The sequence below is a fragment of the Hyla sarda genome, chromosome 4 (genome assembly GCF_029499605.1).
Source record: "Hyla sarda isolate aHylSar1 chromosome 4, aHylSar1.hap1, whole genome shotgun sequence".
NCBI classification, from domain to species: domain Eukaryota; kingdom Metazoa; phylum Chordata; class Amphibia; order Anura; family Hylidae; genus Hyla; species Hyla sarda.
Genome location: NC_079192.1, coordinates 137,910,047 through 137,924,815, shown reverse-complemented (window position 1 = coordinate 137,924,815; position 14,769 = coordinate 137,910,047). Strand labels below are relative to the sequence as shown.

At 41.7% G+C, this 14,769-nt stretch overlaps 1 protein-coding gene across 9 annotated transcripts in view; it reads right to left on the bottom strand.

Moving 5' to 3' along the window:
- Window positions 1-14,769, bottom strand: part of FBN1 (fibrillin 1) — a 267,073-nt gene that overhangs the window by 68,636 nt on the left and 183,668 nt on the right. For all 9 annotated transcript variants that reach the window (XM_056572267.1, XM_056572268.1, XM_056572269.1 and 6 more), the window contains 3 exons: window positions 13,782-13,904; window positions 3,917-4,042; window positions 1,790-1,915 (listed from right to left, as the gene is read on the bottom strand). In XM_056572267.1, the coding sequence (XP_056428242.1) occupies window positions 1,790-1,915; window positions 3,917-4,042; window positions 13,782-13,904 (375 nt within the window). The remainder of the gene's footprint in view (window positions 1-1,789; window positions 1,916-3,916; window positions 4,043-13,781; window positions 13,905-14,769) is intronic.

The following is a 14,769-nucleotide window of genomic DNA, read 5'->3' as shown; positions in this document are numbered from 1 at the left end:
TCATGTCCGTAACAGGCGATGGCTCCAGAAGTAGAAAAAATATGCTATGTGTTTAGTGTTAAGCTGAGAATATCTTCGGTACATTTCAGCTCTTAACTTTTGAACAGAAAACCAGAGTGAAAGGTTGCCCTTTAGATTCTAGGAAAAAATAAGGAAAACAGCCTTTAAATCCTTCTTTTGCTAGGCTTTCAAATAAGGAAAAGAATGCACCCAGTAGGTACTTTATTCTAGGCACAAACTCAACTGTTTAACAAATGTAACAGACTACTGTATTTTTCACCGTATAAGACGCACTTTTTCTTCCCCAAAACTGGGGGGAAAAAGTCGGTGCGTCTTATACGGCGAATACACACCTATCGCGGCGGTCCCTGTGGCCATCAACGGCCGGGACCCGCGGCTAATACAGGACATCAGCGATCGCGGTGATGCCCTGTATTAACCCTTCAGACGTGGCGATCAAAGCTGACCACTGCGTCTGAAGGGAAAGTGACACTAACCCGGCTGTTCAGTCGGGCTGTTCGGGACCACCGCGATTTCACCGCGGCGGTCCCGAACAGCCCGACTGAATAGCCGGGTTAGTGCTTACAGGACACCGGGGGGACCTTACCTGCCTCCTCAGTGTCTTCTCCGTTCAGGGATCCCCTGTATGGCCGGCGCTCTCCTTCCTCGTCATCACGTCGTCGCGTACGTGCGTCGGCGTGCGTAACGACGTGATGGCGACGACGGAGAGCAATGATACCCGGCCGGCAGCAGAGACGTTCCGGAGCGACGGCGACAGCGATGGAGTGACATCCAGGGCAGCGGTGACGGGTCCGGAGCGGCGGGGACACGTGAGTATTACCTCCTATGCAGTGGTCTTCAATCTGCGGACCTCCAGATGTTGCAAAACTACAACTCCCAGCATGCTGGGAGTTGTAGTTTTGCAACATCTGGAGGTCCGCAGGTTGAAGACCACTATTGGGTTCAAAATCTTTATTTTTTTAGATTTTGTACCTATAAATTGGGTGCGTCTTATACGCCGGTGCGTCCTATAGGTCCTTTCACCTTCACACTGCTTGTGTGCCCTAACTGTGTCCCTCTTCTCAATATATTGTACTATACAGAAGTAAGTTCACATCATCGATTATTTTATGCAAGAAAGCGTAATCTAATTTCACTGTTCTTGGACACAATACAGACCTGCTCTCATTTCCAGCTCATATCCTTCCTAGACAAGCAGAAGACTATTAGCCACTATGCAGTAAACAGAAGATCGCTATACAGAAAACTAGCTGTGGGGAGGGTGGCTTTGCATGCATTGTACATCAGTACTAGAGATGAGCGAACTTACAGTAAATTTGATTCGTCACGAACTTCTCGGCTCGGCAGTTGATGACTTTTCCTGCGTAAATTAGTTCAGCCTTCAGGTGCTCCGGTGGGCTGGAAAAGGTGGATACATTCCTAGGAAAGAGTCTCCTAGGACAGTATCCACCTTTTCCAGCCCACCGGAGCACCGGAAAGCTGAACTAATTTATGCAGGAAAAGGCATCAACTGCCGAGCCGAGAAGTTCGTGACGAATCGAATTTACTGTAAGTTCGCTCATCTCTTTGTGCTTTAGGTGGACGTGCACATAACTGTACACTGTAAACACCAGGTGGTGCTGTACTATGAAAATAAGTGTCATAACTCTGAACTAAGTCATTTTTTTCTATTGAGTTTAAATACAAATTTTTATTTATTTAAATAAAGCACCCCAAAAAGCACACAGTGAAATGAAATGTTATACTGCATACATTTGCCGTCTTTTACCTGTGCAGCCGGTGATTCCTTTCTTGCCGGAGTAACCAGGATTACAATGACAGATGAATGAGCCCTTGGTGTTTTCACAGCTTCCACTTAGACAGATGTTTAAATGGAGTTCACACTCATCGACATCTAAAACAAAAAGCACCCGTCATGTAGAGTCAAGCAATTAACATCTGTACACAGAGCAGATGTCCAAGCAGATCAGATGACACAACCAGGGGAATTCAAGCAAACCTGTAATGATAGATCTATTAGCCCTGCTTAAAGCGTACCCGTCAGATCCAACAAAAAACATTTTTTTAAATATATCACTCAGTACCTAATCCTGACCATGTACATCTAATTTTTATGTGTCTAGCACCTTTATTTATTTTTTTATGACACTTGTAATTTAGCTCACTAGTCTGAATTCCTCTCAAAGGGAGGGGGCGTGGTCTCACTGTGCAGGTCTCCGCCCCCTCCCTCAGTATACTGTCTGCTCACATCTCCCCTAGCATCAGAAAAACTACAACTCCCAGCTTGTCCTCACTGACAGTAGGGGGACACAAGCTGACAGTGGGGGGATTTTCCTCCAGCTGTAGCCCTGCGCTCACAGCTGTATATCAGGAAGTGTGTCCATGACATAGGTGATGACGCATGGACACAGCAGGACTAGTATGTGTCCAAGCAGGCGGGGGAGGGGGGTTGTTTCATTGGCTTATTCATTGGCTTGGGTTTTGCATGCTTTACAACATATCAAAAGTTTTTGTATCTCACAGTGCCCATTTAACCACTTGACTGCTGGCCTGCCCAACCAGTATTAAAGCAATACTCAGCTAAACAACCAATCTATCAATCTACTCCTTGATCAACCAAATCATAATGTCCATCATTGCATCATTTATATGTAAGAATTACAAAAACTATCCTGTTTGTTATTAAAGGCTGCCCTTCATATACATACAACCATAAATATCTGGCCTTTACTCCAGAGTCCTTATATGTAGTAATTCATGTGAGTAGTTCTGTTTGGAAAGGTGACTATGTAGTAAGGTCATGTCTTATGTTTGAAATAAATAGAGTTAATAAAAAAAAGTGCAGAAACTTTTTTAATGTCCTGCATCCATTTTTGCCTTCTTTCCTCTCTTAGCACAAGCTGGCAGTTTCCCTCTCTCTGTGTATATACATGCTCGATTTTATCTATGGCAGCATCTAAAACATGATCTGACATCAGTGACCAACGGAATGTGCATCTTGTATGTGTCAGACAGCCCAGAACTATCACCTCAATATCCTATGAGGTTCCAAGATTGTTCAAATCACTAGACATACTGAGGGAGATTGATCAAAACCTGTCCAGAGGAAAAGTTGCTGAGTTGCCCATAGCAACCAATCAGATCGCTTCTTTCTTTTTTCATAGGCCTTTTCAAAAATGAAAGAAGCAATCTGATTGGTTGCTATGGGCAACTGCACCACTCTTCCTCTGGACAGGTTTTGATAAATCTGCCGAACTGTACATTTAAAGGAAAAATAAATCTAAAAATGAATAATAGAAGTGAACTGGAGATACTCTTGCTAAGAGTTTTAGCACATTTATTGCCATGTATTCCCAGTGAACCAGTGAATTGGTCCATTGGGAACACATGACGGTCTACATCAGCAAACCTTTTTGACAGAATGCCAATGTATGCCTGTTGGGGAATTACTGGACTAAAAAAAAATGTATATGCATTTTCTATGTTTAGTGTTCCTTTAAATAAACTAAACACTAAACAGAAGAACAATATATAGAAAATAATGACATTTAACAGACATTCTTCACAGCCATCAGAGGTAACCCAAGGGATAGATGGGTGTGCATGCGGCACACATTCCCTTTAAAAAGAACATTCCTAAGTAACATTCCTAATAAACGAATTGCAGAATTGGTATCCAGTACGGGGATTATCTACACCAGTGGGAGTATTTTACAATGAAGGCTTCATTCTTGAAATGGTAAGAAATGTGTTTACAATTAAACAAAACTACTTTCTCATGTGTGACAGACACTTCTGATTGGAAAGTAGGACATAGATTTATTAGGAAATATACAGTATTTTGCAGTCATACCGTTGACCATCAATCTGTGAAATGTATGAAAGTGTAACTGACCTAGACAAGTCTTCATATCCACAGATGCCATGTAACCATCATAGCAAAGACAGCGGTACTCTCCAGGTATGTTTGTGCACTGGCCTCCATCGCAGATGTTTGGATTCGTTTCACACTCATCAATATCTAGACAGGAACCAAATTAAAATAAGCTGTAAGTCAAGTAGATAGTAATATTTCTCTCCACATCTTAAAACTTTAATGTTATTGAAAAGCAATTGATTCACATAAAGCTTAGCCAACACAGTGTCCCACTAAAATCTATCCATATCTGAAACTTTACAGTAGGCACAGAGTTGGGATTTTGTTCTTTTTTATCTAACTGGAAAACACTCAATTGTGGCGCAAATGCGATTTGCAGATGACATTATATCTCTACTTACCTTGAGCCCATTATTATGTATATTGATGATACATCAAAGCTTAAAGGCTATTAACGCCTTAAGGACCAACACAAGTAAACCTGTACGCCCTTGAAAGACAAGGCCTGTTTTTTTCAAATCAGGGATGTTTGTCTTTATTAGAGAATAACTCTGGTAACGTTTTGCCAATCACGATAATTCTGATCTTTTTTTTTTTCATAAGTTGTCCTTCATGTGCATAGTAAAAGTAAGCCGATATCATTTGTAGTTTTTTTTTACAATGCAAAAAATCATGAAATTTTAAAAAAATTATGATTTTTTGCTATTTTAACACTAATAGGTTGCACATATTTATACTTACTAACCAAATAGTTTAAGAAACTTATACTTTCAGATGTCTACTTTATTTTGACAGCATTTTTTTTTGTTTTTAATTCACATTTTAAATTAATTAGAAGCCTAACAATTTAACTTGAAATTTTGAAAATTTTGAAAATTTGAAAAGTACATCTTTTTTTATGTGCGATGCAAGGTTTGCAGAAATTTGAAGGTGGTAGAACATAGGAACACCCCCCAAATGACCCCATTTTAAAAACTAGACCCTTCAAGGTATTCGCTAGGGGGTACAGTGAGTATTTTAACACCATCGTTTTTTGGCAGGAATTATTACAAAGTCAGTGTTAAAAATTCGACATTTGCATTTTTTCACAAATGCATCATTTGTGGGACATATTTTTTGTACATCACTTCTGATATTGCAAGAAATGCACCCTGTATTTTGTTAAGCTGCTCGGCCCGTGTTGGGAAATACCCCCACTTAGGCCATATTTGGTTCCTTGGCCGCGTGGTAGGACCCAGAAGGAGAGGAGCGCCATTTGGCTTTCAGGGCATCATTTTAGGCCGAATGGATTGTAGGCTGCACTTCATGCCTGCAAAGGGTTTTAGCTGCCAGAACCATACAGAACCCCCACAAGTGACCCCATTTTGGAAACTACACCAGCTAAAGTATTCATCTAGACCAAAAGGGAGTACTTTGAGTCCTTTTTATGTGGCTGGATTGGATACAAAATCTTTTTTTTTCACAATTGCATTATTTGTGGGACATATATTTTGTACATTGCATCTGAAAAGTAGAAAATGCGCCCCATATTTTATTACGCTGTTTGTCCCGTGTTCGGTAATACCCCCGCTTAGACCATATTTGGTTGCATGGCCACATGGTGGGACCCAAAAGGAGAGGAGCCCCATTTGGCTTTCAGGATATCATTATACAAATTATAGGCCGCACTTCAACTTGGAAAGCATTCTAGCTGTCAGAACAATACCACACCCCCAGAAGTGACCCCATTTTCAAAACTACACCCCCTAAAGTATTCACCTAGGGCAAAAGTGAGTACATTGAGCCCTTATTGTGTGGCTAAAATAATTTCAAATTCAGTGGAAAAATAGAAATTAGCTTTTTTTTCACACAAATTCATTATTTGTGGGTCATCATTTTGGTAAGTCGCTTTGAAATGGAGGAAATACGCCCCATATTTTATCACCCTGTTCATCCTGGGCTGGGCAGTACCCCTACTTAGGCCATATCTGGTTACCTGATCACCTGGTAGGACCAAGAAGGAGAGGAGCCCCCTTTGGCTTTCAGGACATCATTATATGAATAGTCCCCATTCATACTGCGTTTCTGCAGTACAGGTGTCCGTTGTCATGTCAAAAAAGGGATGCCAATGTATATTGCAGCAGTCTCATTCAGAAATAAATGGAGATGCTACAGTATACGTCAGCATCACTCTTTTTGACGTGATGCTGACGGATACCTCTAACACTGCACAAACGCAGTATGAACGGAACGCAGTGTAGGGGCACAGAACACATCCGCGGCTTATTTCACACCGCAGATGCCCCCCAGCAGTCACAAGGGGCGAGATCACTGCTGTGGCTTGGTAGCTCAGTGTATCCGCTCATGACTGCCGGCAGGAAATCCGCCGTTATGAGTGGACACACAAAGCTACCTATCTGCAGCAGGGAGCTCATTATCGTGACTGCTGGCGGGCATCCGCAGCATGTAATATGCTGCGGATGTGCGCCATGTGATCCTACACATTATGCATTTTTATTTTTGAGTATATTTATTTAATAAATGTATTTTTATTATTTTTTTTACACTTTTTTTTTTACATTTATTGTCTTTACACTTTCTTTTTTACACTTTTATTTATTTTATATTTTTTTCACACTTTTTTTTTAATGCTTTGGAATACTTAGTATTCCAAAGCATTGCAGTTATATGCTGTCTGCCAGTTTTACACTAGCAGGCAGCATATCAGGACGTGCCTCAGGCACGTCCTGTCAGGCAATAACCGGGGCAGACCTGGGGGTCCTAATAAAGACCCCCAGCTGCCCAGGTAAGCAGCAGCACCCCGCGATAGTGGGGTGCTACAGGAGGGTGCTACAGGAGAGAGACAGAGGGAGCCCCCTCCCTCTGTCAAAACTAATTACAGCTCGCGGTCGCTTCCGACCGCGGCTGTAAGGGTTAAACTGCCGGGACCAAAGTTTTCTTCTGTCCCGGCAGTAACGCAGGTCCCCGCCCGCCGGGGATTACACACAGCACCCCGCGATCGCTGCAGGGGTGACAGAGGGAGCGCCCTCCCTCTGTCATAACACTTACAGCCAGCGGTCACTTCCGACCGCGGCTGTAAGGGTTAAAATGCCGGGACTGAAGTTTACTTCAGTCCCGGCATTGCGGCAGGGTCCCGGCTGTGTGTTACAGCCGAGTCCCTGCTGCGATCTCGTGGGTGCACTGGGCAGCACCCTCAAGAGCCATGGATGAGTATACACGTCCTAATGGCTAAACGTGCATTCAGCCTGGACGTGTATACACGTCCATGGTCCTTAAGGTGTTGAACCTTTCTTTCTATGTACTTTACAATAGTACAAAAATACATTCCTCAAGGAGCTACCTGACGTTTCAGTGTCTAGCCCTCACCTATTTTATCCGACATGGTTCTCTAAGCTGATTTATAGTCCTATAAAAGGTTGACTATAGTAAGTACAAAGCAATCATTAAAGGGGTATTCCATGAAAAAACTTTTTTTTTTTTCATATCAACTGGCTCCAGAAAGTTAAGCAGATTTGTAAATTACTTCAATTAACCCCTTAAGGACTCAGCGTTTTACAGTTTTTGCATTTTTGTTTTTTTCCTCCTTACCTTTTAAAAATCATAACCCTTTTAACCCTTTCAAGCTACCGGATCCCAGATGGACCCCATTCAAGTCAATGGAATCCGTCCGACCTGGTGTTGACGGGGGAGGAGTCAGTTGTGTTCCAACCCATTTTGGCGACGTTGGGCACAAAAAGAAGGAGCCGAATGGACCCAGAACAGCAGAGAACACAATGGAAATGTGACCATTGCCTTATTAGGAAGTACAATCACAACATACGTTTGTCTTTATGAGCTCCACTTAATGTGTTACTAAAGCTTTCCAAGACTCTGTAAATTGGTCATACACGAAGAATGCATCAAAGCATATGATAATACTAAGGGGTCTACTGGGTGATAAATTCCAGCTGTAAAGGAAGCCATATTGGTTTTTACCCTAACCATAAAAGATATAGCTGAGTGTTTCAAAATTGATAGACAGGGACAACCCAAGGACTGTTTTATATAAGATAATATACATTATCCCTCTGATGCTCCCTGCCCCACAGGCTGTAATACCAGTATATATAAATATTACCTTCTTTTTTATGCAGCTAGACTAAGAAAAAAACAGGCCTTTAAGTGGCTTCTAACTTTAACTTTCCATTCCAAATAGAGAAAAGGGCTGTCAGCATTCACACAATAAATCTATGTTCCTGTAAATAGACTATTATGTTTGATGACTTGATCTTGGCGGAAAGCTTGGCTGCTTCACCTCACACCAGTGTGGGTCAGCAAGGGGTTTAATTAGCATTTTCTATGTTCCTTCCAGTGGGGTATAGACTATAGATTTTATGTTCAGTTTAATGGCCCAGGCATGTTTTACTCAAATTAGTTTATAAATGTATGCTATGTAGATGTATTATATGAATCTGGACCAGTTTGGACAATTCTTTTCCTATGGTGGATTCCTCGATTTCGATTGCTTCTGTTTGAAGTTTATGGGATCAGTTCAACGAGCGAATCACTGTGTAATTTCTCATTGAATTCGTACACACCAAATACCACTCTTAAGTTCAATCCATAAATGTTATATTGGTAGGCATGCAGTGTATACTCCAAGAGAATATGTCCCTTACAGATTACAGTAAAAAGCTGCGGGGAAGTTGGATACACATCTACATTGTACTTTATAGCAGAAATAGCCAGTCATTCCATAGATACCCTCCTCTTCCCTCTAAGCTCATATCTGTAAAATAAGGGATATTGTCAGGAAGTCTAGGGGATACTAGGGATCTAAAACTTAACAAAGATAATTTTGTGGTTAAAGTTCATGGTAAAGGTAAACAGCATTACAGAACCATTTTATATTTAATATGGAGCCTATCCCATCCCTGCCACATGAGCTAAATCAGGAAAGCACAAGACTTAAACAAGAACTTCTACATTACTGTCTAATGCAAAATATAATCCAAAATTTGTGATGTCCAGATCCCAAAATAACAAAAAAAGAGTTGAATAAATGATCTTAAAATCAGCACAAAGGAAAAGCACCCATAGTGAATGTAAATGCTGCGATTTACTCCAGCGCTGCTCCAGACTAATGAAGCAGCGCTGAAGACCGCTTCTGGGTATAGTAGGAAATCCCGCACATGCGCAGTATCGGCCGGGATGAGAAGGAGAGTGTAAGACATTATATGAATATTTACAAAGAAAGCAGACAGTGGGATGGATAGGTTAGAGAGGGGTCAGGACATAATGGCGGGTGGAGAGGAGTCCTGTGGGGGGAGGTTAAGAACCGTGGATAAGGAGATTCATGCGTTACAAACCAGCTGTAAAAATAAATGTAGCCCGAAAAATTGTAATCCCAATAATTCAAAAAATTCCATTAGCCCCAATAACTCAATAACTACAATAAGCCCCATTAACTCAAAAAATACCATTAGCCCCAATAACTTAAATAATAACGTTAGACGCAATAACGCAAAAAATCCCATTAGCCCCAATAACTTAAATAATAACGTTAGACCCAATAACTCAAAAAATCCCATTAGCCCCAATAACTTAAATAGTACAATTAGCCCTTATAACTCAAAAAATGACATTAACCCCAATAACTCTGAAAATCCAATTAGTGAGACTATATGTGTAAAACTTAATGGAAATGTAAAGTGTATGTTCACAAATGCCAGAAGCCTAGCAAATAAAATGGGGGAGCTTGAGGCCTTGATACTGGAGGAACATATTGATATAGTTGGGGTCACTGAGACATGGCTGGACTCCTCGCATGACTGGGCTGTCAGTCTGCAGGGGTTTACATTGTTTCGCAAGGATAGAATGAACAGAAAAGGTGGTGGAGTCTGTCTGTATGTAAGAAGTGGTATGAAAGTCAATGTGAACGATGCCATAGTGTGTGATGATTCTGAGGAGGTGGAATCACTGTGGGTAGAATTACAAAAGGAGGGAAATACTGAAAAAATAATATTTGGTGTAATTTACAGACCCCCTAATATCACTGAAGAGATAGAAGGTCGGCTGTATAAACAAATAGAGAGGGCCGCCCGGGCAGGTACAGTGGTAATAATGGGAGATTTTAACTATCCAGATATAGATTGGGGCCGGGGGTTGGCTAAAACTACAAAGGGGAGAAAATTCCTAAATTTATTGCAGGATAATTTTATGGGCCAGTTTGTGGAGGACCCAACAAGAAGTGATGCCTTGTTGGATCTGATCATTTCCAACAACGCAGAGCTGGTTGGTAATGTAACTGTGAGGGAAAACCTTGGTAATAGCGACCACAATATAGTTACTTTTGACTTAAAATGTAGAAAACAAAGACAGACGGGGAAAGCAAAAACATATAACTTTAAAAAGGCAAATTTCCCTGGGCTGAGGGCTGCACTACAGGACATAGACTGGGGGGAGGTGTTCTCAAATACTGATACAGAAGGTAAATGGGACATCTTTAAATCAACTCTAAATAACTATACAGCTAAATATATACCAAAGGGGAACAAATATAAACGATTAAAACTAAATCCTACATGGCTGACAAATGAGGTTAAAAGAGCAATAAACAACAAAAAAATAGCCTTCAAAAAATACAAATCTGATGGGTCAGCTATAACATTTAAACAGTACAAGGAGCTTAATAAAATCTGTAAAAATGTAATAAAAACAGCAAAAATTCAAAATGAGAGACAGGTGGCCGAAGAAAGCAAAACTAATCCTAAATATTTTTTTAGATATATAAATACAAAAAAACCAAGGACAGAGCATGTAGGACCCCTTAATAATGATAATGGGGAGGTTGTCACGGGCGATCAAGAGAAGGCGGAGCTACTGAATGGGTTCTTTAGTTCTGTATATACTATGGAAGAAGGAGCTGACATTGGTCAGGTCAGTGCTGGTAACACATCATATAATGTATTGAACTGGCTTAATGTAGAGATGGTACAAGGTAAGTTAAGTAAAGTAAATGTAAGCAAATCTCCAGGGCCGGATGGACTACACCCAAGAGTTCTTAGAGAGATAAGTTCAGTAATATCTGTACCCTTGTTCATGATATTTAGAGATTCTCTGGTGTCTGGTATTGTGCCAAGGGACTGGCGCAAGGCTAATGTGGTACCAATCTTCAAGAAGGGCTCTAGGTCTTCGCCAGGCAATTATAGACCGGTAAGTCTAACGTGCATTGTGGGTAAATTGTTTGAAGGACTTATAAGGGATTACATACAGGAATACATAGGGGATAATAGTATTATAAGTGATAGCCAGCATGGGTTTACTAAGGATAGAAGTTGTCAAACCAATCTAATTTGCTTTTATGAAGAGGTGAGTAGAAGCCTTGACAGAGGAATGGCTGTGGATATAGTGTTTCTGGATTTTGCCAAAGCATTTGATACTGTCCCTCACAGACATCTGACAGGTAAGTTAAGGTCCTTGGGCTTGGAAACTTTAGTTTGTAACTGGATTGAACACTGGCTCATGGATCGTACCCAGAGAGTGGTGGTAAATGATTCGTACTCTGATTGGTCCCCGGTTATTAGTGGTGTACCCCAAGGTTCAGTACTGGGCCCGCTGCTGTTTAATTTATTTATCAATGATATAGAGGATGGTATTAACAGCTCTGTTTCTATCTTTGCAGATGACACCAAGCTTTGTAGCACGGTACAGTCTATAGAGGATGTGCATAAGTTACAAGATGACTTGGATAGACTAAGTGTCTGGGCATCCACTTGGCAAATGAGGTTCAATGTGGATAAATGTAAAGTTATGCATCTGGGTACTAATAACCTGCATGCGTCGTATGTCTTAGGGGGGATTAAACTGGCAGAGTCACTGGTAGAGAAGGATCTGGGTGTACTTGTAGATCACAGACTACAAAATAGCATGCAATGTCAGGCTGCTGCTTCCAAAGCCGGCAGGATATTGTCATGTATAAAAAGAGGCATGGACTCGAGGGGCAGGGACATAATACTCCCCCTTTATAAAGCATTGGTACGGCCTCACCTGGAATATGCTGTTCAGTTTTGGTCGCCTGTTCATAAAAGGGACACTGCGGAGTTGGAAAGGGTGCAGAGACGCGCGACTAAACTAATATGGGGCATGGAACATCTTAGCTATGAGGAGCGATTAAAGGAGTTACAATTGTTTAGTCTTGAGAAGAGACGTTTAAGGGGGGATATGATAAACGTATATAAGTATATAAATGGCCCATACAAAAAATATGGAGAAAAACTGTTCCAGGTTAAACCCCCCCAAAGGACGAGGGGGCACTCCCTCCGTCTGGAGAAGAAAAGGTTTAGTCTAAAGGGGCGGCACGCCTTCTTTACCGTGAGGACTGTGAATTTATGGAACGGTCTACCTCAGGAACTGGTCACAGCAGGAACAATTAACAGCTTTAAAGCAGGGTTAGATACATTCCTGGAACAAAATAACATTAATGCTTATGCAGAATTATAAAACTACATCCCTTTCCCTTATCCCCTTACATCCTTCCCTTCAATCCCCTGGTTGGACTTGATGGACGTATGTCTTTTTTCAACCATACTAACTATGTAACTATGTAACTATGTTATTAGCAGGGCGGTGCTGCGGGCTGGGCGGCGGTTATGTCACAGTGCCAGATGAAGGCATTAACCCCGCCCATGCCATTTAGCAGCTAATTTAAATATACTGAAAAACTGCTATAACTGGCGACCGGAGCAGCGCATCCTGGCAAGGTAGGACTCAAAATGTTCAGCGTCTCCCGCACTATCCACCGGTACCTGTGGATAGTGCGGGAGAAAACATATGACCGTTTTCCTTTAAGATGATTTATAAAATTTTGGACTTTTAACTTTTTTTTGTTATTTTGTGAGCTGGACATCACAAATTTTGGATTATATTTTGCATTTTCTACCGAGGAAATGGCTCGGCAAGCTTGTCCTGTGCTTTCAATCACTACAATGTATGCTCGAGGACCTTTGAGGACTATACTGTATATAAGTTAGCTGGCTTTTATGTTTTTCTTTACTAGTGTCTTATAACAGCCTGTGCTGCACTATATAAGAAAAAAATCCTGCTTCTTTAACTTCTTGTTTAGTTCCAAACCAAATGGTTTGGTAATCTATTACAAGCCTTACTAATTAGAAATCAGATACTTTAGCAATGGTGGGAATTACTGAGAACTCTGGCTCTAAGAGGGCTTGGATGAGATTTCTAGAGATTCTATCACTCAAGGTGTTTCCTATTTTTTGAAGTAAGGCTGGGTTCACACTACGTTTTGTCCCATACGGGAGCGCATACGGCAGGAGGGAGCTAAAACCTCACGCTCCCGTATGTGACCGTATGCGCTCCCGTATGTCATTCACTTCAATGAGCCGACCGGAGTGAAACGTTCGGTCCGGTCGGCTCATTTTTGCGCCGTATGCGCTTTTACAACCGGACCTAAAACCGTGGTCAACCACGGTTTTAGGTCCGGTTGTAAAAGCGCATACGGCGCAAAAATGAGCCGACCGGACCGAACGTTTCACTCCGGTCGGCTCATTGAAATGAATGACATACGGGAGCGCATACGGTCACATACGGGAGCGCGAGGTTTTAGCTCCCTCCTGCCGTATGCGCTCCCGTATGGGACAAAACGTAGTGTGAACCCAGCCTTAGAAGCATTCCTCCACTGATTCAAAAATTAGTACAGTACTAAGTAGATATTACCTTAAGCAAAGGCGTACATATAGCTTATGCATGTAAAATATGTATATTGCACTGTAAATACTAAAAAAAACACTTAAATACTAGTATTTTTTCTAAAAAGAAAAGTCAATTCAATATCCGTTTTACATGTCTAAGATACACATTCATGTAATTTTTTTTTTTTACTTACCAGTACAGGATCTTTGATCTGTCATTAAAGCGTAACCTTCTAGGCAACTACATTCATAACTTCCTTCAGAGTTGGTACAGTTGGAGTCACATCCACCATTGTAATGTTCACACTCATCAATATCTGAAAATCAAAGGGGTAACAAAGGTTATTATACTGAAAGCAAAGGTGTATTATAAGTAGTTATCTGGCAGTATGTAATGAAGGAAAAGTACAGTAAAGAACATAATAAAGACATCACAATTTGTCCTCATGCCCATGGCAGACCCTACATGACAGCACATGGTGTCTCTGCAATCATAAAGGACAGAGCTATGGGCACCCTATGTGCCACTGTATAGTGCTCTCGCTGAATGGGGCCTTCACACATTTATTATTGCATGTAGCATTATCTACATTACATTAAAAGTTTTGGCAAATGACAGTGCACTTTTCAAATTCTATTTTTGCTTTGTCATTATGGAGCATTGAGTGCAAAATGAGGGGGGAAAATAAAATAAAGGGTCTAAAAACTTTCTAAATGCAGTGCAAGGGTATGTTCACGTGTATATTTTGCTGCAGATTTTGCTATCCATTGAGGACAATGGGTAGCAAAAACAGCTGCAGAAACTCTGCAGCAAAATACTCACCATGATATGTATATGTGACTGTAACCTTAATCAGCAAATTACTAGAATATATATATATATATATTGTTACGCCGAGCGCTCCGGGTCCCCGCTCCTCCCCGGAGCGCTCGCTACACTTCCCTCACTGCAGCGCCCCGGTCGGTTCCACGGACCCGGGGCGCTGCGTTACCACCTCCGGCCGGGATGCGATTCGCGATGCGGGTAGCGCCCGCTCGCGATGCGCACCCCGGCTCCCGTACCTTACTCGCTCCCCGTCAGTTCTGTCCCGGCGCGCGCGGCCCCGCTCCCTAGGGCGCGCGCGCGCCGGGTCTTTGCGATTTAAAGGGCCACTGCACCGCTGATTGGTGCAGTGGTTCCAA